Consider the following 27,243-nt stretch of genomic DNA (forward strand, 5'->3'; position numbering starts at 1 on the left):
TCTTTGGTCCGAAGGGGGGAAATCGGGGCAAAATCAGCCAGATTATCTTTATGTGTGTGGTAGGAATTAGTGTGTTGGCATTAATTATAGCCTACACAGCCAAGACTGATAACAGGAGTGGGTTCTATATAGAATGTCTCTGGCTGGCTGCTACAGTATAACATTGATGTGACACTTTTTTAAATATTTTAATATTTGTGCTAGCTGCTTGTGACTTGACTTGAATTCAAGTCAAGAGGGTTAAGTCCAAGTAGAGTCTCAAGTCTTTGCTCTCAAGTCCAAGTAGAGTCTCAAGTCTTTGGCATCAAGTCCCAAGCGAGTCCAAGTCTTTTTTTGATTTGATCAAGCAAGTCTTAAGTCATCAAAATCGGGACTCGAGTCCAAGTCAAGTCTCAAGTCTCAAGTCCAAGTCCACACCTCTGCTATATACAACTATATATGGTCAGCACGTGCATATTTAATTAGCCATGTGCTCTGTGGCAGCAACTTTTGTGACAACAAAGTGACAACGGGCGGAGGACGGGGAAAGAAGCGGAACTTCTCCGCTTCTCCGAAAGCAGATACACGGGCAATAAATCAGTCAGAAAAATGATCTTGCATTTTAATAAGCTACAATAAAAACAAAAACCTCCCAAATCTCAACAAAAGGGAGCAGAAAGAAGAAGAATCTTATGTAATCTGCCCGTTTATCCCAGAAAATCTTTTTTTTTTTTTTTTTTTTTTACCTAGATGTTAAAACAATGTAGGAAGCAGGACGATAGTTACCATTATTTTGCAGGCCTTTCCACTACACAGTTACAGCTCTACTGGACTCGGTTTGGGTCATTTCCCATTCACAGTTCCTCCTCAGGGCCGCGTTGTCTCACTCTTTATTCTCTCCTCTCGTCAGCTCCAAACACACGTGCACCTCGTTAACTCAGGTGACAGATTAATAACAGTCTCAGTAGCTGCAGATCAGTGTGCGCTGCTGCCGGTGTGTTTTTAAACTTGGTTTGATCCTTGTCGGACGTCACACAGCCTAATCAAAAAAGCAAAATCCTCAATCCGCTCTGTTTATTAATTAACATATAGCCTGGTGTTATTATAGAGCGGGTTGGATTGCCAGCATCAACGGTCCACCACTACCACAATTACTTAAAAAAATCCTACTGTGCTCTTCTAAATGTACTCCGCTCCTCTCTCCCTCTCACACTGCAGTTCTCTGATTCAGCAACGGTGTCGCCAATTCCTCCTGTGTTGCCTCTAAGGCATTTCTCTTATTCATTTGTAATGTCTGCTTTAAAATAATTCATTTATGTGTTGTAGTTACAAAATAAGAGTAAAAAGGTTTATTAAGAGGATTTTATTTTGAAGGTCCACTCACTGATGACATCACTTCCTAAAGGTCACCTGTGTTGGTTGACTTCCTGTTTAGTTCTTTTCTCCTTGGACTGAGAGTGAGGCAGACATGTTCTGAAGCTATCATAGCCACCCGCTGAGAAATATTGTACAGGCAACGCCGTAAGTGTACACATTTCACGTTTAAGGTGTTGAAAACAATAAATAGTGATAGCTGCTAGAAATATATATTTTATTTGTAATTAAAAAGGGACATTTTGTCTATGTTATTTACACATTTAAAAACGTTCTGCTGGCTATAATTACAGTACTTCATTGTACCTAAAATTGTGTTAATTCATGTTTTATGTTATCTAAAATGCAATATTTGCTGTATTTACAGTTTTCACCAATTGTCATTGAAGACTGCTGAGTAAATGGTCAACTCCACCACGACTCATGTTTTCATTGGACACGGTTTAACTCGGTGTTGAAACAGAGTTGCTACACTCTGAGTGAGAACACTACACCTCCTGTTCCTCAAAAAAGGCGTAAATCACGGTACGCCAGGGTCAAACTGGGTGTAAATGTCCGCACTTTTCCCCGTCAGGTTTTGGCTTGATAGATCCCAAATTTGGCGGAGAAAAGTGCATACGCACAAAACGAGGGGAAAATGGCGTAAAAAAAGGTGTACCCACAATGATAAAGGCCCCTGGTGTTATCAGTTTACATTATACCATCGTATAATGTGGCCACTCAAGATGAGCGAGATAACATCATCAACAGTTACTAAGCTTGACGCCACAGCTAATAACTACATCAGGAAGTGGCTGGGACTTCCAAGATGCCTTTCAGAGACCGCTCTGTTTGGAACAAGCGCGCTGCATTTACCATTAAAGAGCATCGCTCTTGGTTACAGGCTGGAGAAGACCAGGCTGGTGCTCGAACTGAGGCAGTCAAGTGATCAGCTGGTCAGGAATGCTAGCGTCAAGATCCGAACAGGGAAAGCATGGAAGGCAGAAGACTGTGTGGACAGTGCTATTTCAAGACTGAAGCACCAAGAGCTGGTCGGGAAAACCCAGCAAGGAAGGTGTGGGCTGGGCTGGGGAGAGCCTCAGAAGCTGTGGTCCAGAGCTTCACTAAGTGAAAGAAAGAGGATGGTGGTGACAGAAGTGATGAGAATGGAGGAGGACAGGCTCCTGGTCAAGTCAGCCAATCCCAGCAAGGGCAGTGGACAAAATGGGAGGGCATTCTCCCTAGAACGATGGGGTGGAGCGACCTGTGGAGGATACCTCAAGCAAGATTGAGCTTTCTAATCCGAGCCACATATGACACCCTTCCAAGCCCAGCCAATCTAGCCCGATGGTTTGGCTCGGAAGAGAACTGCAGCCTATGCGGAAGGGCCCAAGCCACACTCAACCCTGTGCGGCTGTAAGACCGCCTTGGCACAAGGTCGTTTCAGGTGGCGGCACGACCAGGTGTTGAGGAAGCTGGCGGAACTTACAGAGAGCAAGAGAGTCATGGCAAATAGGCAAGCCCGACATCGCCTCAACATCAGCCTCCTGTCCGATTCATAGCAGCAGGTCAGTCCTCACAGAATCACCCCACTCAGAGCAAAACATCAGTCCTGGCACCAGGAAGCGACTGGTTAATGAGAGCCGACTTTGACTCACAGCTGAAGTTTCCCACGGACATTACCATCACCACACTTAGACCAGACATGGTCATGTGGTCGGCAGCTGAGAGAAAGGTCCTGCTCATTGAGTTGACGGTCCCATGGGAAGGAGCAATTCAGGAAGCATATGAAAGAAAGAAGCTACGGTACGCAGACCTTGTGGCGGAGTGTCAGCAGAGGGGCTGGAGAGCAACAACTTACCCAGTGGAAGTCGGCTGCCGTGGCTTCGTGGGGCTTTCAACCAAGCGCTTCCTGAAAGACATCGGCTTCTCAGAAACAAAAGCTCGAAAAGCCCAGAAAGACCTCTCTGAAGAAGCAGAGAAAGGGAGTTTCTGGCTCTGGTTACGTAGAAGAGACAAGAGCTGGGGGACTAAGTCAGCCACATAGTAGAACCCGAGCATCCAAATCCAGCTGCAGGGAGCGGCAGGGAGACGTCCCTGACCGCTGCCCCACCATCCTGAGATGTACTGGAAGTAAAGGGGCGAAACATCAGTGAAGGATGGCATCCAGCTGAGGACCCTGCAGCTGGTACCTAGGCACTGGCGGAGGTGCAACAAGCAGAAATGCTAAGCAGGTATTACCACCAACCTGTTAATTAAAATGTTCTGTTGTTCCTGTTTAAAAGAATCAGAATATAAGGAAAGAATCTGATCCAGAGCAGCATTCATTTACAAGTTTAATCAGCACAGATTAAACATTTAATAACTCCGGTGCGCTCACCTCGCTTCTCTCTGACTCGTCAGTGCTCATGGTTGTGATTGGTCTGCTGCCTTGAATCCGCCCTTTATACGTACGTGTTCACAGATTCACAGCAAGACAAGCCAGGGTTGAGTTACCGAGTTGATAACCAGCGTCGTGGTACCGCTGATCCAGAGAGACAGTGTTGTGGAGGTTCAGCTGGATAGGCTGAGAGTAACCCTGGGTAGGCTGAGCTCGCTTCGTGGTACAGGCCTCAGCTCTCCCTGCAGGTGGAGGCTCAGCCCTCACTTCACGTTTTTATTTACACACAGTTAACACTGAAATAATAAGTCCTGAAGGTAGCAAAGGGAAGAAGACTTAAAGTTAAATGACAGCACTGACACTTCCTCCCCCACCCAAGCAATAATTGTGTCAACCACAAAGTCACATCCGCTCTGTTCTCAGAAAAGTCTTCCTGTTGTGTTGTTCCACTTCACTTTTCTCTGACAGCAGCTCAGAGACCAGTCGACTGTCACTGACTGAAGGATAAACTGATGAAGATCCTCACATGTTAAAGTCCTGATGGAAAGTCTATAAGTTCTGTTGCTTTTCTCTTTTTCTCACTCTTTCTCTCATTTGCTGCTTGCAAGTTCCCTGTTTTCTACTTCCTGTCTTTCCTGTTGTGTTCACTGTCGTCATGTTAATGTCTCTACACTTTGACCGTGAAGTGATTATAGACTGATGCTGATGCTTCTCTCTGTGTTTCCTCTACAGGTGAAGGAAGAGCGACTCTGACTGGATGTGGGTCTGAATTCACCTGGTGAGTGTCGTCTTTGTTCTACCACTCAGCTGATTCATGTTCTCAGTCCGGAGGGGAACTCTCCTTTGTTCTGTTTGTTCTCCAGTGGATAAAGGTTCTGTTGTACATGAAGGAAGGTGGTGAATGTTGTGTTTTAAACATTTAAGATTTGCAATAACAGTTTGATGTCAGAAGGATTTGAACTTTCCTTCCTTCAGCACCATCTGCTGGTTGAGAGCAGAATGACACTGTGGTGGACAGGTGTGTAAACCTTGTTGTTGTGACTGAGTGCATCTCTCCCTGCAGGTGGAGGCTCAGCTATGGATCAGTGTGAGGACAGACAGGAGGGAGCCCCCCCCTCTGAAACCACTGTGTATGGGGAACATGAGAGCCAGACCAGAGGTCAAAGGTGAGATGAGGATCTCTAACTGTCCAGGACTCAGATCACTGCTCTGTGGAGCAGCACGGGTGGAGATACTGCTGTTATCTGATAGCAGCTTTTTAATGTGACAAGGTAGTGCATTATTGTTTTACTATTATTATTGGCACTAATAACAGTGAATAACTCATTTAAATCAACAAGCCATTGTTTCAGTCTCACAACAAGATCAGAAGAACAGAGTAGAGAGGCTTTATTGCAATTGTAGAAATATACAGTTAATATTTATATATTTACCATCCAGGAGAAAAATAACAGAGTGATGGACTCCATAATTTGTAATGAGTTTAAGTGGACAAAAGTTCCAGCAGTATTGGGGCGAAATTTTGGTGCCATTTCAAAACTGTAGCATGTACCGTTGCTTTGGTAGAAATTTTCAAAGTTTTTAAATTTAAAGCAGAAGTAAACGATCCGGTCGTTTTGGCTAATGCTGCGTTCCAGGCAGGCTTTTGAAACCGTAAATTACAGCTTCAAGTCACGACTTACGACTTTGTAGCGTTCCAGGCAACCCACTCGTGTTTCTCCGACCTGTTTTACCTGTGAAAGTCACTATAACGGCCACTCGTAACTTCTGACCCGTGAACTCGTACCAGATCGAACTGGTACGACTTCACAGGTCGGAAAAACACGAGTTACGGGTTGCCCTGAACGCACCATAACTTCTTGTCAGCCGACGGAGTTAGCAGCCCCCGCCCTCGTCATGGATCTATTGGTCCTCGTCCCTACGTCACCACATTCACGCGCATCCCTTGGCTGCACACACAGAGAGGACCGCCCCTTTATGCCGTTCTCTCTCCTCATTGGATAAAAATTGTAGGATACGAGAAAAGTTTTCTCCTCGGCTCAGAGCAGAGCAGAGTGACTGAGAGACTCGTGTTTCGGTCCAAACACTCTATAGAAGTGATTGCTGTCGGAAGATATAAGACTTATATTAACACAAAAATATCGCTTACTTCTGCTTTAAACGCTTATTGTGGGGGGGGGGGGGGGGGGGCACATGTCCTTGGAGTGGAGTAAATCTGGCATGGGGTCGAACATTTCTGTGAAGTTTTTTTCACTGATTATGCATGGGAAGTAGGACTTCCTAGGAAGAAGAAAGAAGAAAGAAGAACACTGAGAAAAACAATAGGGTCCTGGCAGCTGATGCTGCCCGGCCCCTAATAACAAATGATCTTGTGCTCAAAATAATATTCTTCGGAACATAATTGATAAGAGAGTTGGTATTAGAAAAATCTCAATTCCTGTTGTGATTAAAGCCCTGAGATGAACATATGGTAGAAGTTAACAGTGCAGAGTGAAGGTCAGTAACTCTGTCTGTGGTTAACGTACAAAGAGTTCTGCTGATCGAATGTTCACTGGAACAAATGAACCAGTTTCAGCTTTAAGATCATCATACACACTGTCACTTTATAAATTGTTCTATTTACTCACAGTATAGGTTAAACATAAGCCTGTCTGACCCAGAACTTCATGACTGTTTGAGAGAATACACACTAAGGAGAACTACACTGCCTTGGCCATTTGTGCTGTTCAAAAAAGAGATTCAGGTTTATATGGACAAGGAGTCCATTTTACAAGGACTGTAAATAGCAGCTAAATATAATTACAGACAACTAGCTACAGAACTTTATAGTGTAACATTACATCTCCATGTTTTCTATTTCTTTTACAATGCAATGAAGTTCTGTAGTGTTCACAACGGGTTCACACAGGCTCAAAAAGGGAAAACACTGAGTTCAGGGGAATCAGCTGGTGGCTCTGCTTTAGCTGTGTGAGAGATTCCGACTGGTTTGAATCCATCTGACCATCTGTTTGCCTCTTGGGAGGGGTTCATCTCTTCTCCTTACCCCTGTAAACTGCAAAAATGGGCACATGATAAATACAGAAATTTGAAATTAATAAAAAAACAGTCATATATTAACTCATTGAATGCCGCGCTCCTTTCCAAAGTTTTAGTTGAGTGTACCTGCAATTTAGCCCATTTTTGATGATTTTTGTAGAGCCTCAGTGTATTCTATAAGATAAGATAAGATAAGATAATACTTTATTGTCAGATCACTCTGAAATTTGTCTTGCGTCCCATGACGTCCAAGTTTCACACAAATAATAACAAAATACAAAAACACACATTTACAAAAAGCATAAATGTTACCCTCAAAGGTCACATTTAAAGAGAAACACAAACTACCTCCTAACTCCATTCACAACATAAATCCAACATTACAATGTGTCTTGGTGCAACACCCAGTGCTCAGTCTGTACATGAACCCTAGTCTACTTAGAGACCAAACTCTGATTTAACAGTTTGACAGACTGAGGGACAAAAGAGTTCCTCAGCCTGTTCAGTCGAGCTTGTGGAACAGGCTGAGGAACTCTTTTGTCCCTCAGTCTGTCAAACTGTTAATTGCCACCAACAAATACTGTGGCTCATTTGAAAGGTGAAACTTTATGCTTCAAATGGCCACAAACCGTTTGTTTCTACGTGCCTCCCTTCATGAGAAAAGTCAAGCTAAACATGGCTGGGTTTCACCAAAATCCCTGCTTTTTTTCTAGAAAAGGAGATACAGCGTATTTTATGAAAGGTGCTCTGTTTGTGCCTGTCGCTCTTCTGACACTCGCATTTCTGGATCAAAGGGCTTGTGTAAGATAAATATATACAACAATTGTTGTTGTATTCACAAATCCACCATCGGGGTCGGGGGGGGGGCGCCACTAAACAACAATAACACAGACGCACCGTGCCGTGTCACAGTCTCTCGCCGCGGAATGTGACCGGCACTCAATGAGTTAAGTCAGAATTCAGTCATACAGTGTAAACCCAGTTTCAAACTGTTTGTCATTCCTCTTTCAGGGAAAAGATGGAGACACTCCCAGAGATCCTTTTGAAGACTTTGCAGGATTTGGGAGATGATGATTTTTATACATTCAGGTGGCACCTGTGGCAGAAAGGATTCCTAGAAGACCTCCCATCAATCCCCAAAAGTCGACTGGAGAAAGCAAACAGGGAAGACACAGTGGATCTACTGGTCCAGACTTACTGTATAAACACTGTGAAAGTCACCAAAACCGTCCTGGAGAAGATTAATCAGAATGATCTACTGAGAAATATCACACAGCCCATCTCAGAACCCAAACGTAAGTTTGATCAAAAATGTGAAGTTATAAGGACATTGTAGAGTGGTCAGTCAAAACCAGGTGGGTGAGGAGAGTTTCATCATCCAAAGAGCTTCTTTGGTCTTGTCAGCAGAATGGGGAGTCTCTGTAGGGAGTCTTAAACGTTACATGTGGGTGGTGGCATTCTTACAGCCTCACTGAGCTCCAACCAAACTTTGACCTCCAAGGCTGAAACATGAGGTCAACAGTGAAGTGTCAACGCTGCAGTTCCTCTCCTGGCAGGTTGTTGAAGCATCTTGGAGAACTTGCCACAGTTCTTCTGTGGATTGAGGCTGTGTCAGTGTCTTCTGTCTCTTCATGTAATCAGAGACTGACTAATGTTGAGATCAGGACTCTGTGGTGGGGCTGTAGCATCTGTTGCAGGACTCACTGTTCTTGTTCATTGAAATTATTATTTTTGACACTGGCGGTAAATTTTGGGTCATTGTTATGCTGCAGAATAAATTTGGGACCGGTCAGAGGCCTTTTGGATGGTAATGCATGATGGATAAGAATCTAAACATATACAGAGTCAAAACAGAATCGAGAAACGTGTTAAGAAGCGAAACAATACATGAAAATATGTGGGAGAGGTTCACAATGATGCTAAACATGGAGAGGAATTGATCTCTTTGAAATGCGTCTTTTATAAAACTTTCTAAATGAACACAGAACAGAGAAGGTGTTTCCATGATTCATGTTTTCTATACAATAACTACAATAATAACTTTTCATTGATGTAATTGGTCCTCTATTCCTACAGAGATTCTCACTGGCTGCCAATGTAAACTCAAATCCAACCTGAAGGGGAAGTTCCAGTGTGTGTTTGACGGCATCGCTATAGCAGGACACCAAACCCTTCTGAACCAGATCTACACAGAGCTCTACATCACACAGGGAGGGACTGGAGAGGTCAATGATGAACATGAGGTCAGACAGATTGAAACAGCATCCAGGAAACCAGACAGACCAGAAACAACCATCAGACAAGAAGACATCTTTAAAGCCCCACCTGGAAGAGACCGACCAATCAGAAGAGTGATGACAAAGGGAGTGGCTGGCATTGGGAAAACAGTCTTAACACAGAAGTTCACTCTGGACTGGGCTGAAGACAAAACCAACCAGGACATACACTTCACATTTCCCTTCACCTTCAGACAGCTGAATGTGCTGAAAGAGAAAAAGTTCAGCTTGGTGGGACTTGTTCATCACTTCTTCTCTGAAACCAAAGCAGCAGGAATCTGCAGGTTTGATCAGTTCCAGGTCGTCTTCATCTTTGACGGTCTGGACGAGTGTCGACTTCCTCTGGACTTCCACAACACTGAGGAGCTGACAGATGTGACAGAGTCCACCTCAGTCAACGTGCTGCTGACCAACCTCATCAGGGGGAACCTGCTTCCCTCTGCTCGCCTCTGGATAACCACACGACCTGCAGCGGCCAATCAGATCCCTCCTCAGTGTGTTGACATGGTGACAGAGGTCAGAGGGTTCACTGACCCACAGAAGGAGGAGTACTTCAGGAAGAGGTTCAGAAATAAGAAGCAGGCCAGAGAGATCATCTCCCACATCAAGACATCACGAAGCCTCCACATCATGTGCCACATCCCAGTCTTCTGCTGGATCACTGCTACAGTTCTGGAGAAGCTGTTGAAGACCAGAGAGGGAGGAGAGCTGCCCAAGACCCTGACTGAGATGTACATCCACTTCTTGGTGGTTCATCTAAAACTGAAGAAGGTCAAGTATGATGAAGGAGCTGAGACAGATCCACACTGGAGTCCAGAGAGCAGGAAGATGATTGAGTCTCTGGGAAAACTGGCTTTTGAGCAGCTGCAGAAAGGAAACCTGATCTTCTATGAATCAGACCTGGCAGAGTGTGGCATCGATATCAGAGCAGCCTCAGTGTACTCAGGAGTGTTCACACAGATCTTTAAAGAGAAGAGCGACCTGTACCAGGACAATGTGTTCTGCTTCGTCCATCTGAGTGTTCAGGAGTTTCTGGCTGCTCTTCATGTCCATCTGACCTTCATCAACTCTGGACTCAACCTGAACTTAGAAGAACAAAGAACATCCTGGGTGGCTCCACTGATGTCCATCCTGTGGACTAAAGTCTTTGGATACAAACCAGAACTGATACCTTTCTACCAGAGTGCTGTGGACGAGGCCTTACAGAGTCCAAATGGACACCTGGACTTGTTCCTTCGTTTCCTCCTGGGTCTTTCACTGGAGACCAATCAGTCTCTTCTACGAGGTCTGATGACACAGACAGGAAGTGACTCACAGTCCAAAACAGTCCATTACATCAAGAAGAAGATTGAAGAGACTTCCTCTGCAGAGAAAAGCATCAACCTGTTCCACTGTCTGAATGAACTGAATGATCGTTCTCTAGTGGAGGAGATCCAACAGTACCTGAGATCAGGACGTCTCTCCACAGATGAACTGTCTCCAGCTCAGTGGTCGGCTCTGATCTTCATCTTACTGTCATCAGGAGAAGATCTGGACGAGTTTGACCTGAAGAAATACTTTGCTTCAGAAGAGACTCTACTGAGGCTGCTGCCAGTGGTCAAAGCTTCAAATAAAACTCTGTATGTGCACATATATCCATCTACATTTACTGTTTCTTCTTCTTTAGTCACAACAAAAATATTAGTTGTTTACTTTTGTTTTCCTGATTCCTCTTCAGACTGAGTGTCTGTAACCTCTCAGAGAGAAGCTGTGAAGCTCTGTCCTCAGTCCTCAGCTCCCAGTCCTCTAGTCTGAGACACCTGGACCTGAGTAACAACAACCTGCAGGACTCAGGAGCGGAGCTGCTGTCTGGTGGACTGGAGAGTCCACACTGTAGACTGGAGACTCTCAGGTCAGGATACATATGTTTGTTAGACAGCTTTAACACCCTTCTGTAAGTTATTGGTGATGATGCTCAACATCTGTTGAGATGTTCAGCGGCCTGTTGAGATTCTCAACATCTCTGTTCACATGATTTTGTAAAATTGGGAGTATAATATATTTTCTATCTCTAGTCTGTCAGGATGTCTGGTCACAGAGGAAGGCTGTGCTTCTCTGGCCTCAGCTCTGAGCTCCAACCCCTCCCATCTGAGAGAGCTGGACCTGAGCTACAACTATCCAGGAGACTCAGGAGTGAAGCTGCTGTCTGGTGGATTGGAGAGTCCACACTGTACACTGGAGACTCTCAGGTGGGGATACATATGTTTGTTAGACAGCTTTAACACCCTTCTGTAAGTTGTTGGTGATGATGCTCAACATCTGTTGAGATGTTCAGCGGTCTGTTGAGATTCTCAACATCTCTTTTCACATGATTTTGTAAAATTGGGAGTTAATCATACATTATATTTTCTATCTCTAGTCTGTCAGGATGTCTGGTCACAGAGAAAGGCTGTGCTTCTCTGGCCTCAGCTCTGAGCTCCAACCCCTCCCATCTGAGAGAGCTGGACTTGAGTAACAACAACCTGCAGGACTCAGGAGTGAAGCTGCTGTCTGGTGGACTGAAGAGTCCACACTGTACACTGGAGACTCTCAGGTGAGGATACAGCTGTTTGTTAGACAGCTTTAACACCCTTCTGTAAGTTGTTGGTGATGATGCTCAACATCTGTTGAGATGTTTAGCGGTCTGTTGAGATTCTCAACATCTCTTTTCACATGATTTTGTAAAATTGGGAGTTTATTTTTATTTTATTTTTTGGCGTTTTTGCCTTTATTTGATAGCACTCAGTGTAGATAGACAGGAAAGGGGGAGGCAGAGAGATGGGGAATGACATGACAGGAAAGGTCTGCCCGACGCGGGATTCGAACCGGGGACGCCTGCATCGAGGACTGTAGCCTCTACATGGGGTGGCCGCCTTAGCCACTGTGCCACACACCGCCCCGGGAGTTTATTATATATTATATTTTATATCTCCAGTCTGTCAGGATGTCAGGTCACAGAGGAAGGCTGTGCTTCTCTGGCCTCAGCTCTGAGCTCCAAACCCTCCCATCTGAGACACCTGGTCCTGAGTAACAACACCCTGCAGGACTCAGGAGTGAAGCTGCTGTCTGGTGGACTGAAGAGTCCACACTGTACACTGGAGACTCTCAGGTGAGGATACAGCTGTTTGTTAGACAGCTTTAACACCCTTCTGTAAGTTGTTGGTGATGATGCTCAACATCTGTTGAGATGTTCAGCGGTCTGTTGAGATTCTCAACATCTCTTTTCACATGATTTTGTAAAATTGGGAGTTTATTTTTATTTTATTTTTTGGCGTTTTTGCCTTTATTTGATAGCACTCAGTGTAGATAGACAGGAAAGGGGGAGGCAGAGAGAGGGGGAATGACATGACAGGAAAGGTCTGCCCGACGCGGGATTCGAACCGGGGACGCCTGCATCGAGGACTGTAGCCTCTACATGGGGTGGCCGCCTTAGCCACTGTGCCACACACCGCCCCGGGAGTTTATTATATATTATATTTTATATCTCCAGTCTGTCAGGATGTCAGGTCACAGAGGAAGGCTGTGCTTCTCTGGCCTCAGCTCTGAGCTCCAACCCCTCCCATCTGAGACACCTGGACCTGAGTAACAACAACCTGCAGGACTCAGGAGTGAAGCTGCTGTTTGGTGGACTGGAGAGTCCACACTGTACACTGGAGACTCTCAGGTTGGGATACAGCTGTTTATTGGACAGCTGATCTTGAACATCCTTCTGTAACTTGTTGGTGAAGATGTTCAACATTTGCAGGATTTTCCTGTTGATGTGATTTTCTAAAACTCTGAATTCATCATATTTTCTATCTCCAGTCTGTCAGGATGTCTGGTCACAGAGGAAGGCTGTGCTTCTCTGGCCTCAGCTCTGAGCTCCAAACCCTCCCATCTGAGACACCTGGTCCTGAGTAACAACACCCTGCAGGACTCAGGAGTGAAGCTGCTGTCTGGTGGACTGGAGAGTCCACACTGTACACTGGAGACTCTCAGGTAAGGATACAGCTGTTTGTTGGACAGCGGATCTTGAACATCCTTCTGTAACTTGTTGGTGAAGATGTTCAACATTTGCAGGATTTTCCTGTTGATGTGATTTTCTAAAACTCTGAATTCATCATATTTTCTATCTCTAGTCTGTCAGGATGTCTGGTCACAGAGGAAGGCTGTGCTTCTCTGGCCTCAGCTCTGAGCTCCAACCCCTCCCATCTGAGAGAGCTGGACCTGAGCTACAACCATCCAGGAGCCTCAGGAGTGGAGCTGCTGTCTGCTGGACTGGAGGATCCAGACTGGAGACTGGAGACTCTCAGGTACAGTCAGACAACAAGGACTCAGTCTGTGTCCTGTCTTTTATGTTTCCCAACTTGGTCAGTAGGGGTGGAGCCGAACCTGGATACGGTACACGGAAAGGCACAAATAACATGTTTTTTACGAATACTTATTTCGAACAAATACTTAAAAAATATATTTGTATCCGGGAAAAAGAAAAACATCATATCAAAAAGCTGCGTTTCCTCATGAGACCGCAGTACATGCCCGATGAGTGAGTAAGGTTCAGCGGACCCCCCCCCCTCACGTCTGCGTTGCGGCTTGTCTGTGAAATACGCGCTGCTCAGGGACTGGGCAGATCTGTCCCACTTGCTTTCTCCCCCACTCTGTTGTGGGAGACCTCCACAGAGTAAAAGAAATACACATTTTTTTCTCTCCCCCGCTCCGCTCGAGCACGGCTGAACCCAGCTTAAGCCCACTTCACGGGTGCGAGGCTGCTGCAGCCTCTGCTCCTGCTGACAGCAGACTGGGGGAGAAAAAAAATTCTTTGCTCGACGCTTTGGTTGGATTTTAGGCAATGAAGAAAGGTGTTGGTTAAGTTTAGTAAAGACCAGGTAGAGGCTAGACAGGCCAGAAGCATAATGAGTGTTAGCTATACTAAGTCATATTATTTACAGATCTCCCAGCCAGGGGTTGATAAAGTTTAGTTCTTGGAATTCTGTGCATTAGAAAGAATAGTTCTCTTAAAGCAGAAGTAAGCGATCCGGTGGTTTTGGCTAACTTCCTGTCAGCCGATGGAGTTAGCAGTCCCCGCCCTCGTCCCTACGTCACCACATTCACGCGCATCCCTTGGCTGCACACACAGAGAGGACCGCCCCTTTATGCCGTTCTCTCTCCTCATTGGATAAAGGTTGTAGGATACAAGGAAAGTTTTCTCCTCGGCTTACAGCAGAGCAGAGTGACTGACAGACCCGTGTTTCGGACCAAACACTCTCTTTAATGTGTGTTTACCAAAACTATCCAAAAGTTTAAACAATTAAGGAAATTAATAAGCGGGGTCTTTGAGGTATATTAATACGTTGTCTGCATACAATGCAATTTTGTGTTGTTCCCCGTTCATAGTAATACCTTTAATATTGTCAGATTGCCTAATCCATTGAGCGAGCAGTTCTATATAAAGTGCGAAAAGGAGTGGTGATAATCCGCAACTTTGTCTAGTGCCCCGTTCTAATTTAATAGTGTCTGAGAGGTACCAGTTTATTTTAATGCAGGCAGTTGGATTATTGTATAGAGTACGAATTCCCTTAATAAATTCTTTATGAAACCCAAATCTCTTAAGAGTCTTATTTAAGGGGCGGTGCGTGGCACAGTGGCTAAGGCAGCCGCCCCATGTAGAGGCTACAGTCCTCAACGCAGGCGTCCCCGATTCAAATCCCGCGTCGGGCAGACCTTTCCTGTCTGTAACAACATCTATTGCACATCTGTCCGGGTAACAATTTACAATAACCATAGTTTATAAATGGTAAATAGACCATTTATAAATGGTAAACAGATAGTTTACTAATCTTTAATCATCATTTATAAACAGCATTTAGACCAATTACAAATGGTAAATAAATAAGTTATTAAAGGAGCTTGAGGCAAGATCAAGGAATAAAGCTCATTAGCGATACAACGGCCGTAGCGGCCGTCAGGGTTACTGCAGCCATCAGCCAAGCTGGTGCGGGAGCGCGCATCAACTCGACACAGCAGTGAAGCTGATGCTGTGACAGTGACACTGTGGCTGAATTTGAAACGACATAGCCTACTGTACCAGTGTTTTCCATTAATCAGCCGCCACAGTTTCGTTTGGGTCCGCCGCAGCAGTCTCTAACAGAAAAAAAGAACAGCTTTCACTATCTCTCATCTCTGCCAGTCAGCCCCTCTACCTGCTGTCTCTCTCACCACACACACACACGTCGCGCTTGGCTGTTAATAAACAGTAAATGCGCCATGCCGCGCTCATTGTACAGTGCTCAATTTACCGCGAGACCCGGAGGTTGACCGCCCAGGCCGCCGCCTCTGTGAGCCGCTGGTGCCGCTCGGCTGCTCTAGTGGCTCTGCACTACTCCGAACACGTCGGAGAATTTCCTTACAGGCGTTGTTTGGATAAACTGACCACGGATGAATCTGTCAGGACCAGACGAACAGGACGGGACCCACAGAGCAGATCTGAGACGAACGGGTTCAATAGAAGGAGTTTATTACCAGGCAAAGAGTCGATACACGGGAAGTCAGTCCACAGGGCTACGGTACAAAAACGTGAGGCAGAGGCAGGTCGAGAAAACAGGCGAGGGTCAGATACCAAAAACAGGGAACACTGAATACTACTAGGGAAAATCCACGAGGAACAGGGCCGGAACACTACAGTCACTGACGCAGACGAACTGACAAAGACACATGGGGAGAGAGGGGTATTCAAGCACAAGAGGGATGAGACACAGGTGCTGACAATCAGTAATCAAGGGAGAACTAGACAGGAAATGAGGAATACATGCAGGGAGAGAAAATAAAAGACAAACAGGAAACACAAAACAACATGTCAAACTTTACGGGCCCTGACAGTACCCCCTCCCCCACGGCCGACTCCTGACGGCCCGGGATCAGGAGGATGGTCCCTGTGGAAGTCCCTTATGAGGTCACGGTCCAGGATGTCCCGAGCAGGGACCCACAGCCTCTCCTCGGGCCCATAGCCCTCCCAGTCCACCAAGTACTGGGACCCCCTCCCCCTGCGGCGAACCGCCAACAGCCTTTTCACCGTGTGGACAGGGCCGCCATCGATGAACCGGGGAGGCGGCGGGGGTTTGGAGGGCGGGACCAGAGGGCTGCTCCTGACGGGCCGGATCTTGCTGACGTGAAAGGCGGGGTGCACTCGGAGAGATCTGGGGAGCCTTAGCCTCACACAGACAGGATTAATAACCTTTGACACTGGGAATGGGCCAACAAAGCGTGGAGCCAACTTACGAGACTCGATCTTGAGGGGTAGGTCCTGAGTAGACAGCCAGACCCGCTGCCCAACCTGATAGTCAGGGGCCGGAATCCTCCTCCTGTCAGCGTTCCTCTTATAGGCTTGGGCTGTTCTTAGGAGATTCAGACGGGCACGTGACCACATCCGCCTGCAACGACGAATCATGGCCATCGCTGATGGGACATTGACCTCCTCCTCCAGGGCCGGAAACAGCGGTGGTTGATATCCAAACACGCATTGGAAGGGGGACATGCCAGTGGAGGCGCTGGGCAGTGTGTTGTGCGCGTACTCCACCCACAGGACATACCTGCTCCACGAGGCGGGATTCTGGGATGCTAAGCAACGGAGTCCGGTCTCCAGGTCCTGATTTAACCGCTCCGACTGCCCGTTGGTCTGAGGATGGTGGCCAGAGGTCAGACTAACGGTCGCGCCCAGGAGCTGACAGAAGGCCCTCCAGAATTGTGCCACAAACTGCGGACCCCGGTCAGAGAGGACATTCCTGGGAAACCCAAAAACTCGACAGACATGGTTCAGAAGAGCCTCCGCCGTCTCTTTGGCGGAGGGAAGTTTAGGCAGCGGTATAAACCGCACCATCTTGGAGAACCGATCCACTACTGTCAACACAGTGGTGTTACCTTCTGAGAGAGGCAGCCCAGTGACGAAGTCGAGTGATATGTCCGACCAGGGCCGCCGTGGCACAGGGAGGGGCTGGAGGAGTCCAGCATAGGGGGCATTTCTGCTCTTGTTCTGCTCACACACTGGGCAGGCCGACACATATTCGTTGACATCATTCCTCATTCCAGGCCACCAAAACCTCTCTCGGACCCGGGACAGTGTTCTGCGGAAACCAGGATGACAAGAGACCAGAGATGCATGAGCCCAAGCAATCACAGGGCCCCTCAAATCAGGAGTGACAAATAGTCTGTTGTGTGGTACCTCAGGTGGAATCTGCGCTCCATGATTGGCTCTCTTTACCTGCTCCTCAATCTCCCAGGAAACATAGCCAACCACACAGGACTTGGAAATGATGGTTTCAGCCCCCCTCTCATTACAGTCTTCATTAAACAGTCTTGACAATGCATCAGGTTTAAGATTCTTGGAGCCTGGCCTGTATGACAGTGTAAAGTTGAACCGGGAGAAAAAGAGGGCCCACCTTGCTTGCCGAGGGTTGAGTCTTTTGGCCGTCTTAATATATTCAATGTTCTTATGATCGGTCCACACCAGGAATGGAAGTTCAGTCCCCTCCAGCCAGTGTCTCCATTCCTCCAGGGCGAACTTTATGGCCAACAGCTCCCGGTCTCCCACATCATAATTTCTCTCCGCTGGCGAAAACCTACGGGACAGAAAAGCACAAGGGTGGAGCTTGCTGTCCTCTCTTGGCCGTTGGGAGAGCACGGCCCCCGCGCCCAAGTCCGACGCGTCGACCTCCACCACGAATTGCTGCTTGGGATCTGGAAGCGTTAATACAGGGGCAGTAATGAAACTGCGCTTCAGCCTTTGGAATGCTGACTCTGCCTGAAGGGACCAGGTGAACTGCACCTTGGGGGAGGTCAAGGCATGTAATGGGGCCGCAATGCGACTGAAGTTTCTCATAAACTTTCTATAAAAGTTTGCAAACCCCAAAAACCGTTGGACCTCTCTCCTGGAAGTGGGTGTGGGCCAGTCCTGTACCGCTCGCACCTTCGCCGGATCCATGCTGACCTGGCCTTCGGAGACAATGAGACCTAGGAACGATACTGAGGGCACATGGAACTCACATTTCTCTGCTTTAACATACAATTGGTGCTGGAGTAATCTTTCAAGCACCAATCTGACATGCTTCTCATGAGTCTCAGGGTCTGGCGAGAAAATCAGAATGTCATCTATGTACACAAACAAAAACTTATTCAGAAAGTCCCGAAGAACATCATTTACCAATGTCTGAAACACTGCAGGGGCATTAGTTAGTCCGAAAGGCATAACTAGATATTCATAATGTCCAGTAGGAGTATTAAAAGCAGTCTTCCACTCATCCCCCTCTCTGATGCGAACTAAATGGTAAGCATTACGCAAGTCAAGCTTTGTAAAAATCTTTGCTCCCTGGAGGAGCTCAAAGGCAGTGGAAATGAGGGGGAGAGGGTACCTGTTCTTTACTGTGATGTCGTTGAGTCCACGATAATCAATGCATGGTCGAAGGGTCTTATCCTTCTTGCCTACGAAGAAGAAGCCGGCTCCAGCCGGTGAAGAGGATGGACGGATGATTCCGGATTTGAGGGCAGCCCTTATGTACTCGTCCATCGCCTGCTGTTCCGGGGCCGACAGGGAGTACAGGCGCCCACGAGGAGGCGAGGTCCCCTGGAGCAAGTCTATGGCACAATCATACAACCGGTGAGGAGGGAGAGACGTGGCCTTAGCCTTGTTGAATACCTGCTTAAGGTCCAAGTAGCACTCCGGGACAGCAGACAGATCCGGGAACTCCCCCTTGTCCACATCCTCGGGGGAAGTAGAAACTCCTCAGGGGTAAGCTCAGCCCTCCCAATCTGCATGGGCTCCTCGACATCTGCAGAAGGGGAGACTGGAGGTGGAGACTGTGGCGGAGAGGCACCTCGGAGGGACGGAGGCCCGGGACGCAGAAAGGGGGGGCGAGTTCTCGTCGCATCGCGCTGAGCCAGCCGTTTGTCGATCTTGGAGGCGAGTGAGATAAGAGCATCCAGCTCGGAAGGTAGGTCTAAAGGTGTTAAATGGTCCTTGACCCGTTCAGAAAGTCCATTGAAAAACGCATCCACTAAAGCAGGCTGGTTCCAGCCACTCTCTGCCGCCAGCGTCCGAAACTCAATAGCATAGTCCAAAACACTCCTCCTGCCCTGCCACATGGCTACGAGAGCCTTAGCTGCTTCTCGCCCCGGAGCAACAGTCTGAAAAATCTGTGTGAACGTTCTAACAAACAGAGGGAGCGAGTTGCAAATGGCGGAGTGGCGGTCCCACTCTGCTGTGGCCCACGCCTTGGCTCGGCCCGACAGGTAAGATATCATGTATGCAATTTTACTACGGTCAGATGGGAATGCTGATGACTGGTACTCAAAATGCAACTCACACTGTGTCAGGAATGATCGACAGTCACCGGAGTCGCCTGAGAACCGCTCCGGACTAGACAGACGCAGGTGAGTGTTCTCCGGAGACCTGGAAGCGGGAAGAGCCCCCGGTTGAGCTCGAGCGGTGTCTGGGGCGGCAGCGCCCTCCGGCGGCGGCGGGGCGACGTTGACCTGTTGCAAACGAGCAACCAGTTGGCTAAGCTGAGAGGCAAGCTGGTTATACGCGGCCTCTTGGCGCTTGTTGGACTCGGCTACCTCCTGACGCAGCCGACCCAACTGTTCCTCCTGGAGGCGAAGGCGTTTGCCCTGAGACCCCAGCGCCTCCCGGACTGGATCAGGATCTGCGGGGTCCACCGACATGGTCAGTTCGTCCTGTCAGGACCAGACGAACAGGACGGGACCCACAGAGCAGATCTGAGACGAACGGGTTCAATAGAAGGAGTTTATTACCAGGCAAAGAGTCGATACACGGGAAGTCAGTCCACAGGGCTACGGTACAAAAACGTGAGGCAGAGGCAGGTCGAGAAAACAGGCGAGGGTCAGATACCAAAAACAGGGAACACTGAATACTACTAGGGAAAATCCACGAGGAACAGGGCCGGAACACTACAGTCACTGACGCAGACGAACTGACAAAGACACATGGGGAGAGAGGGGTATTCAAGCACAAGAGGGATGAGACACAGGTGCTGACAATCAGTAATCAAGGGAGAACTAGACAGGAAATGAGGAATACATGCAGGGAGAGAAAATAAAAGACAAACAGGAAACACAAAACAACATGTCAAACTTTACGGGCCCTGACAGAATCAATCGGCTCATTGTAAAACTATTTATTTATTTATTGAAGTAGCCTAAATATGGTGATTTTTGTACGTACAGATCGAGCCCCAAGGCTGCTCTGCTCACACACACCTGAAGCCTCACTTTTCATTCAAATGAACTAATGCGACTGCCACTGTTAGATTTCACCAATGAGACCAGCATTTATCTCCTAAAAACAATTCAACCAGCCGGCAGAAAACCTCTAAAAACCTGTGGGGAAGTTACTCGGCTCATTTTCTTCCCTGGAGGAGGACAGAGGTTGCCCGGCCGATGAGCTCAGCTCCCCGGCTGCAGCCTCTGTGACGAGCCGCTGCTGCTGCTGCTCGTGTGTGGCTCTGCACTCCTCCGAAAAATGTCGGAGCAAATCTACTTACAGACGTTATTTGGATAAACTGACAACAGATTGGGAATCTAAACTGTCACTTTCTTGCATGAAAAAATATTAAAATTTAAGAAAGTGACGTTATTTCTCTACTCGCTGCTCACATAACTGTTCAGGCTGCAAGACATCCGCCGACCGCTGGTCGCAAGCGGTGGAAAGCTGTCGAGGACGCGCATGCAGCGTCATTTGACGTCACATCCGCGGACAGCACGGGAAATTCGGTCCCAGAATTGCAGCGCATTATGCAGCACACAGCCTGTTCAAGGCAACGGAGAGATACGCGAGTGGGCTCATTCTTTTTGGTTTTGAACGCTTCATCGCCCATTAGCAGTAAAAAACTTAAAACGCATGTGCATTTCTTCACAAATCTTGCCCCATGAACCTTTAATGTTTAACCATAATTTATAATTGGCAAATAGGGAGTTTATTTATGTAAGTTAATAGTTAATTTACCATTAACAAGCAATTAAATTATGATTAATAATGTTTATTAATTATTAATGGACTATTTATTAAATGTTTATATAAGGTTTAAATATTGGTTGTAAAACACCTTTAAAGATTAAAATGTGTATCAGTGGCACTTTGTAAATGGTTAATATTTGGTTTTTAAACCATCTAGAAACATTACTTAGATGGTTATTGTAAAGTAGCGACTTATGTTCATAATTATTTAAATGATTAATACGCTGTTTGTACAGGAAATCATCAAGTGACATTTATTTGACTTCTTTTAATGGTGATCTATAGTGATTATTTTTTGCAAAAGAATATGGTCTGATCATCGTATTGAACACATTTATGAACAGAGTCAATAACATGCAACACTGTACCACAGATAAACATGGTGGTAGGCAAAGATGGTGGGATTACAACACAACAATGACAACGTAATTTTGTTGATTAAATTTGAATTGATGATACAACATTCAGGCACACTGCACTTTAAAAATAAAGGGATAGTTCACCCAAAATTCAAATTTCACTCATTATCTACTCACCCTCATGTGGACTAGCTGGCTGGGAGAAGTTTCAGAGTCCTCCGTGCCTTCTCTGAGTTACAGCAGGGCTCCGTGCAGCACTGCATGTCCATATGACGGTAGCGAACGGGGCTCACTTTTCTTCGTCCAAAAAGACACACCAAAAAACATCCAAATACCTCCACACCGTGTGTAATGTCCGTCTCGTATTGGAGCCCCAACATGAGAAATTGTTCCGAAAAAAATTAAATAAGTCTATATTTTAAGCTTGTTTGTAGTGGAAGCTCCCATTGTCTCAGTTCAGTGCTCTGCCTGTGCAAATTGTGCAAGATTTGCACGGAAGGGAAGAAGAACAAGAGGGACATTACAGACGAGCTGTGTGGAGGTATTTGGATGTTTTTTGGTGTGTCTTTTTGGACGAAGAAAAGTGAGCCCCATTCACTACCCTCATATGGACATGCAGTGCTGCGCCGACCCCCCCTGTAACTCAGAGAAGCCACGGAGGACTCTGAAACTTCTCCCAGCCCTTAGTCCACATGAGGGTGAGTAGATAATGAGTTAAATTTGAATTTTGGGTGAACTATCCCTTTAATTTTAATGTGCAGTGTGCCTGAATATTATATCATCAATTCAAATTGAATCATCAAATTTCAAATTACGTTGTCATTGTTGTGTTGTAATCCCACCATTTTTGCCTATCACCATGTTTATCTGTGGTACAGTGTTGCATGTTATTGACTCTGTTCATAAATGTGTTCAATACGATGATCAGACCATATTCTTTTGCAAAAAATAATCACTCTGTTATAGATCACCATTAAAAGAAGTCAAAGAAATGTCACTTGATGATTTACAGTACAAACAGCGTATTAATCAATGAATAATTATGAACATAAGTCGCCACTTTACAATAACCATCTAAGTAATGTTTATAGGTGGTTTATAAACCAATTGTTAATCGTTTACAAAGTATTACAAACATATGTTGCAACTTTACAATAACCATCTCAGTAATGTTTATAGATGGTTTAAAAACCAAATATTAACCATTTACAAAGTGCCACTGATACACATTTTAATCTTTATAGATGTTTTACAACCAACATTTAAACCCTATATAAACATTTAATAAATAGTCCATTAATAATTAATAAACATTATTAATCATAATTTAATTGCTTGTTAATGGTAAATTAACTATTAACTTACATAAATAAACTACCTATTTGCCAATTATAAATGATGGTTAAACATTAATCAACTATCTATTTACCATTTATAATTGGTCTATGCTGTTTATAAATGATGATTAAACATTAGCAAACTATCTGTTTACCATTTATAAATGGTCTATTTACCATTTATAAACTATGGTTATTGAAAGTGTTACCGAAGTCAAATACTTATCATCATTGTCACAGCATTTCAAATTACAATCTACTGAGCTGGGACAACTTTGTTAAATTCAAAGATGCCGGTCTCACTTATAAGATCCTGCATGGCTTGGCTCCTCCCCCCCTTGGCTCTATTCAACTTAAGATAAATCTAGAATGGAACAAGGTACAAACAAATGTTTTTTTTTCCCTAGTTGAATAGAGAGTCTCCTCCTTCCTTTGAGCTGTTTAGTGTTTTCAGAGTCATAGTACAAATATTCTGTGGGCCTTGAAATATTACTCAAAATGCCCCAAAACGCTGGCACCAGGCTCTGACCATTTTATAAAAGGGCTGGCACTCAATGAGTTAAATCTGGCTATGGCGCTGTGTGAGCGAGATGCCCAGCCACTTCCACCAGAACAAAGAAAGGCCCCGCCCAGTTTTATCTCTTCCTGACAAAAGTGTGGTCACATGACTGAATCTGGTCATGTGACTGTGTTTCTTCCTCCAGGTTGAACAGTAGTTTAGATATAAACCACTCTGACTGTGTTTCTTCCTCCAGGTTGAACAGTAGTTTAGATATAAAACCACTCTGACTGTGTTTCTTCCTCCAGGTTGAACGGTAGTTTAGATATAAAACCACTCTGTGTTTCTTCCTCCAGGTTGAACAGTAGTTTAGATATAAAACCACTCTGACTGTGTTTCTTCCTCCAGGTTGAACGGTAGTTTAGATATAAAACCACTCTGACTGTGTTTCTTCTTCCAGGTTGGACGGTAGTTTAGATATAAACCACTCTGACTGTGTTTCTTCCTCCAGGTTGAACGGTAGTTTAGATATAAACCACTCTGACTGTGTTTCTTCCTCCAGGTTGAACAGTAGTTTAGATATAAAACCACTCTGACTGTGTTTCTTCCTCCATGTTGAACGGTAGTTTAGATATAAAACCACTCTGACTGTGTTTCTTCCTCCAGGTTGAACAGTAGTTTAGATATAAAACCACTCTGACTGTGTTTCTACTTCCATGTTGAACGGTAGTTTAGATATAAAACCACTCTGACTGTGTTTCTTCCTCCAGGTTGAACAGTAGTTTAGATATAAAACCACTCTGACTGTGTTTCTTCCTCCAGGTTGAATGGTAGTTTAGATATAAAACCACTCTGACTGTGTTTCTTCTTCCAGGTTGAACGGTAGTTTAGATATAAACCACTCTGACTGTGTTTCTTCCTCCATGTTGAACAGAAGTTTAGATATAAAACCATTCTGACTGTGTTTCTTCCTCCAGGTTGAACAGTAGTTTAGATATAAACCACTCTGACTGTGTTTCTTCCTCCAGGTTGAACAGTAGTTTAGATATAAAACCACTCTGACTGTGTTTCTTCTTCCAGGTTGAACGGTAGTTTAGATATAAACCACTCTGACTGTGTTTCTTCCTCCATGTTGAACAGAAGTTTAGATATAAAACCACTCTGACTGTGTTTCTTCCTCCAGGTTGAACGGTAGTTTAGATATAAAACCACTCTGACTGTGTTTCTTCCTCCATGTTGAACGGTAGTTTAGATATAAACCACTCTGACTGTGTTTCTTCTTCCAGGTTGAACGGTAGTTTAGATATAAACCACTCTGACTGTGTTTCTTCCTCCAGGTTGAACAGTAGTTTAGATATAAAACCACTCTGACTGTGTTTCTTCCTCCAGGTTGAACAGTAGTTTAGATATAAAACCACTCTGACTGTGTTTCTTCCTCCAGGTTGAACAGTAGTTTAGATATAAAACCACTCTGACTGTGTTTCTTCCTCCAGGTTGAATGGTAGTTTAGATATAAAACCACTCTGACTGTGTTTCTTCCTCCAGGTTGAACAGTAGTTTAGATATAAACCACTCTGACTGTGTTTCTTCCTCCAGGTTGAACGGTAGTTTAGATATAAACCACTCTGACTGTGTTTCTTCTTCCAGGTTGAACGGTAGTTTAGATATAAACCACTCTGACTGTGTTTCTTCCTCCAGGTTGAACGGTAGTTTAGATATAAAACCACTCTGTGTTTCTTCCTCCAGGTTGAACAGTAGTTTAGATATAAAACCACTCTGTGTTTCTTCCTCCAGGTTGAACAGTAGTTTAGATATAAAACCACTCTGTGTTTCTTCCTCCAGGTTGAACGGTAGTTTAGATATAAAACCACTCTGACTGTGTTTCTTCTTCCAGGTTGAACGGTAGTTTAGATATAAACCACTCTGACTGTGTTTCTTCCTCCAGGTTGAACAGTAGTTTAGATATAAAACCACTCTGACTGTGTTTCTTCCTCCAGGTTGAACGGTAGTTTAGATATAAACCACTCTGACTGTGTTTCTTCCTCCAGGTTGAACAGTAGTTTAGATATAAAACCACTCTGACTGTGTTTCTTCCTCCATGTTGAACGGTAGTTTAGATATAAACCACTCTGACTGTGTTTCTTCCTCCAGGTTGAACGGTAGTTTAGATATAAAACCACTCTGACTGTGTTTCTTCCTCCATGTTGAACGGAAGTTTAGATATAAACCACTCTGACTGTGTTTCTTCCTCCAGGTTGAATGGTAGTTTAGATATAAACCACTCTGACTGTGTTTCTTCCTCCAGGTTGAACGGTAGTTTAGATATAAAACCACTCTGTGTTTCTTCCTCCAGGTTGAACGGTAGTTTAGATATAAAACCACTCTGACTGTGTTTCTTCCTCCATGTTGAACAGTAGTTTAGATATAAAACCACTCTGTGTTTCTTCCTCCAGGTTGAACAGTAGTTTAGATATAAAACCACTCTGACTGTGTTTCTTCCTCCAGGTTGAACGGTAGTTTAGATATAAAACCACTCTGACTGTGTTTCTTCTTCCAGGTTGAACGGTAGTTTAGATATAAACCACTCTGACTGTGTTTCTTCCTCCATGTTGAACGGTAGTTTAGATATAAAACCACTCTGACTGTGTTTCTTCCTCCAGGTTGAACGGTAGTTTAGATATAAACCACTCTGACTGTGTTTCTTCCTCCAGGTTGAACGGTAGTTTAGATATAAACCACTCTGACTGTGTTTCTTCCTCCAGGTTGAACGGTAGTTTAGATATAAACCACTCTGACTGTGTTTCTTCCTCCAGGTTGAACGGTAGTTTAGATATAAAACCACTCTGACTGTGTTTCTTCCTCCATGTTGAACGGTAGTTTAGATATAAAACCACTCTGACTGTGTTTCTTCCTCCATGTTGAACAGTAGTTTAGATATAAACCACTCTGACTGTGTTTCTTCCTCCAGGTTGAACAGTAGTTTAGATATAAACCACTCTGACTGTGTTTCTTCCTCCAGGTTGAACAGTAGTTTAGATATAAAACCACTCTGACTGTGTTTCTTCTTCCAGGTTGAACGGTAGTTTAGATATAAACCACTCTGACTGTGTTTCTTCCTCCATGTTGAACGGTAGTTTAGATATAAACCACTCTGACTGTGTTTCTTCCTCCAGGTTGAACGGTAGTTTAGATATAAAACCACTCTGACTGTGTTTCTTCCTCCATGTTGAACGGAAGTTTAGATATAAAACCACTCTGACTGTGTTTCTTCCTCCAGGTTGAACAGTAGTTTAGATATAAAACCACTCTGACTGTGTTTCTTCCTCCAGGTTGAACAGTAGTTTAGATATAAACCACTCTGACTGTGTTTCTTCCTCCAGGTTGAACGGTAGTTTAGATAAACCACTCTGACTGTGTTTCTTCCTTCAGGTTGAACAGTAGTTTAGATATAAACCACTCTGACTGTGTTTCTTCCTCCATGTTGAACGGTAGTTTAGATATAAACCACTCTGACTGTGTTTCTTCCTCCAGGTTGAACGGTAGTTTAGATATAAACCACTCTGACTGTGTTTCTTCCTCCAGGTTGAACAGTAGTTTAGATATAAAACCACTCTGACTGTGTTTCTTCCTCCATGTTGAACAGTAGTTTAGATATAAACCACTCTGACTGTGTTTCTTCCTCCAGGTTGAACAGTAGTTTAGATATAAACCACTCTGACTGTGTTTCTTCCTCCAGGTTGAACAGTAGTTTAGATATAAACCACTCTGACTGTGTTTCTTCCTCCAGGTTGAACAGTAGTTTAGATATAAAACCACTCTGACTGTGTTTCTTCCTCCATGTTGAACGGTAGTTTAGATATAAACCACTCTGACTGTGTTTCTTCCTCCAGGTTGAACGGTAGTTTAGATATAAACCACTCTGACTGTGTTTCTTCCTCCAGGTTGAACGGTAGTTTAGATATAAACCACTCTGACTGTGTTTCTTCCTCCAGGTTGAACGGTAGT

The 27,243-nt window shown here is 45.0% G+C and overlaps 2 protein-coding genes across 2 annotated transcripts in view; one reads left to right on the forward strand and one right to left on the reverse strand.

The window, feature by feature from the left end:
- Positions 1-27,243, reverse strand: part of dtwd1 (DTW domain containing 1) — a 376,654-nt gene that overhangs the window by 36,394 nt on the left and 313,017 nt on the right. The window lies entirely within an intron of this gene.
- On the forward strand, positions 2,969-15,666 carry LOC311008059 (NACHT, LRR and PYD domains-containing protein 3-like; the record flags this gene model as incomplete). The annotated part of the gene is made up of 13 exons (XM_084001492.1): positions 2,969-3,338; positions 4,776-4,878; positions 7,760-8,043; positions 8,825-10,643; positions 10,742-10,915; positions 11,079-11,252; positions 11,331-11,340; positions 11,457-11,596; positions 12,056-12,095; positions 12,540-12,706; positions 12,847-13,020; positions 13,161-13,339; positions 15,470-15,666. 13 exons carry the CDS (start codon positions 2,969-2,971, stop codon positions 15,664-15,666), a joined length of 3,831 nt encoding a protein of 1,276 aa, XP_083857618.1.

The sequence above is a fragment of the Trachurus trachurus genome (assembly GCF_905171665.1).
Source record: "Trachurus trachurus genome assembly, chromosome: 3".
NCBI lineage: Eukaryota > Metazoa > Chordata > Actinopteri > Carangiformes > Carangidae > Trachurus > Trachurus trachurus.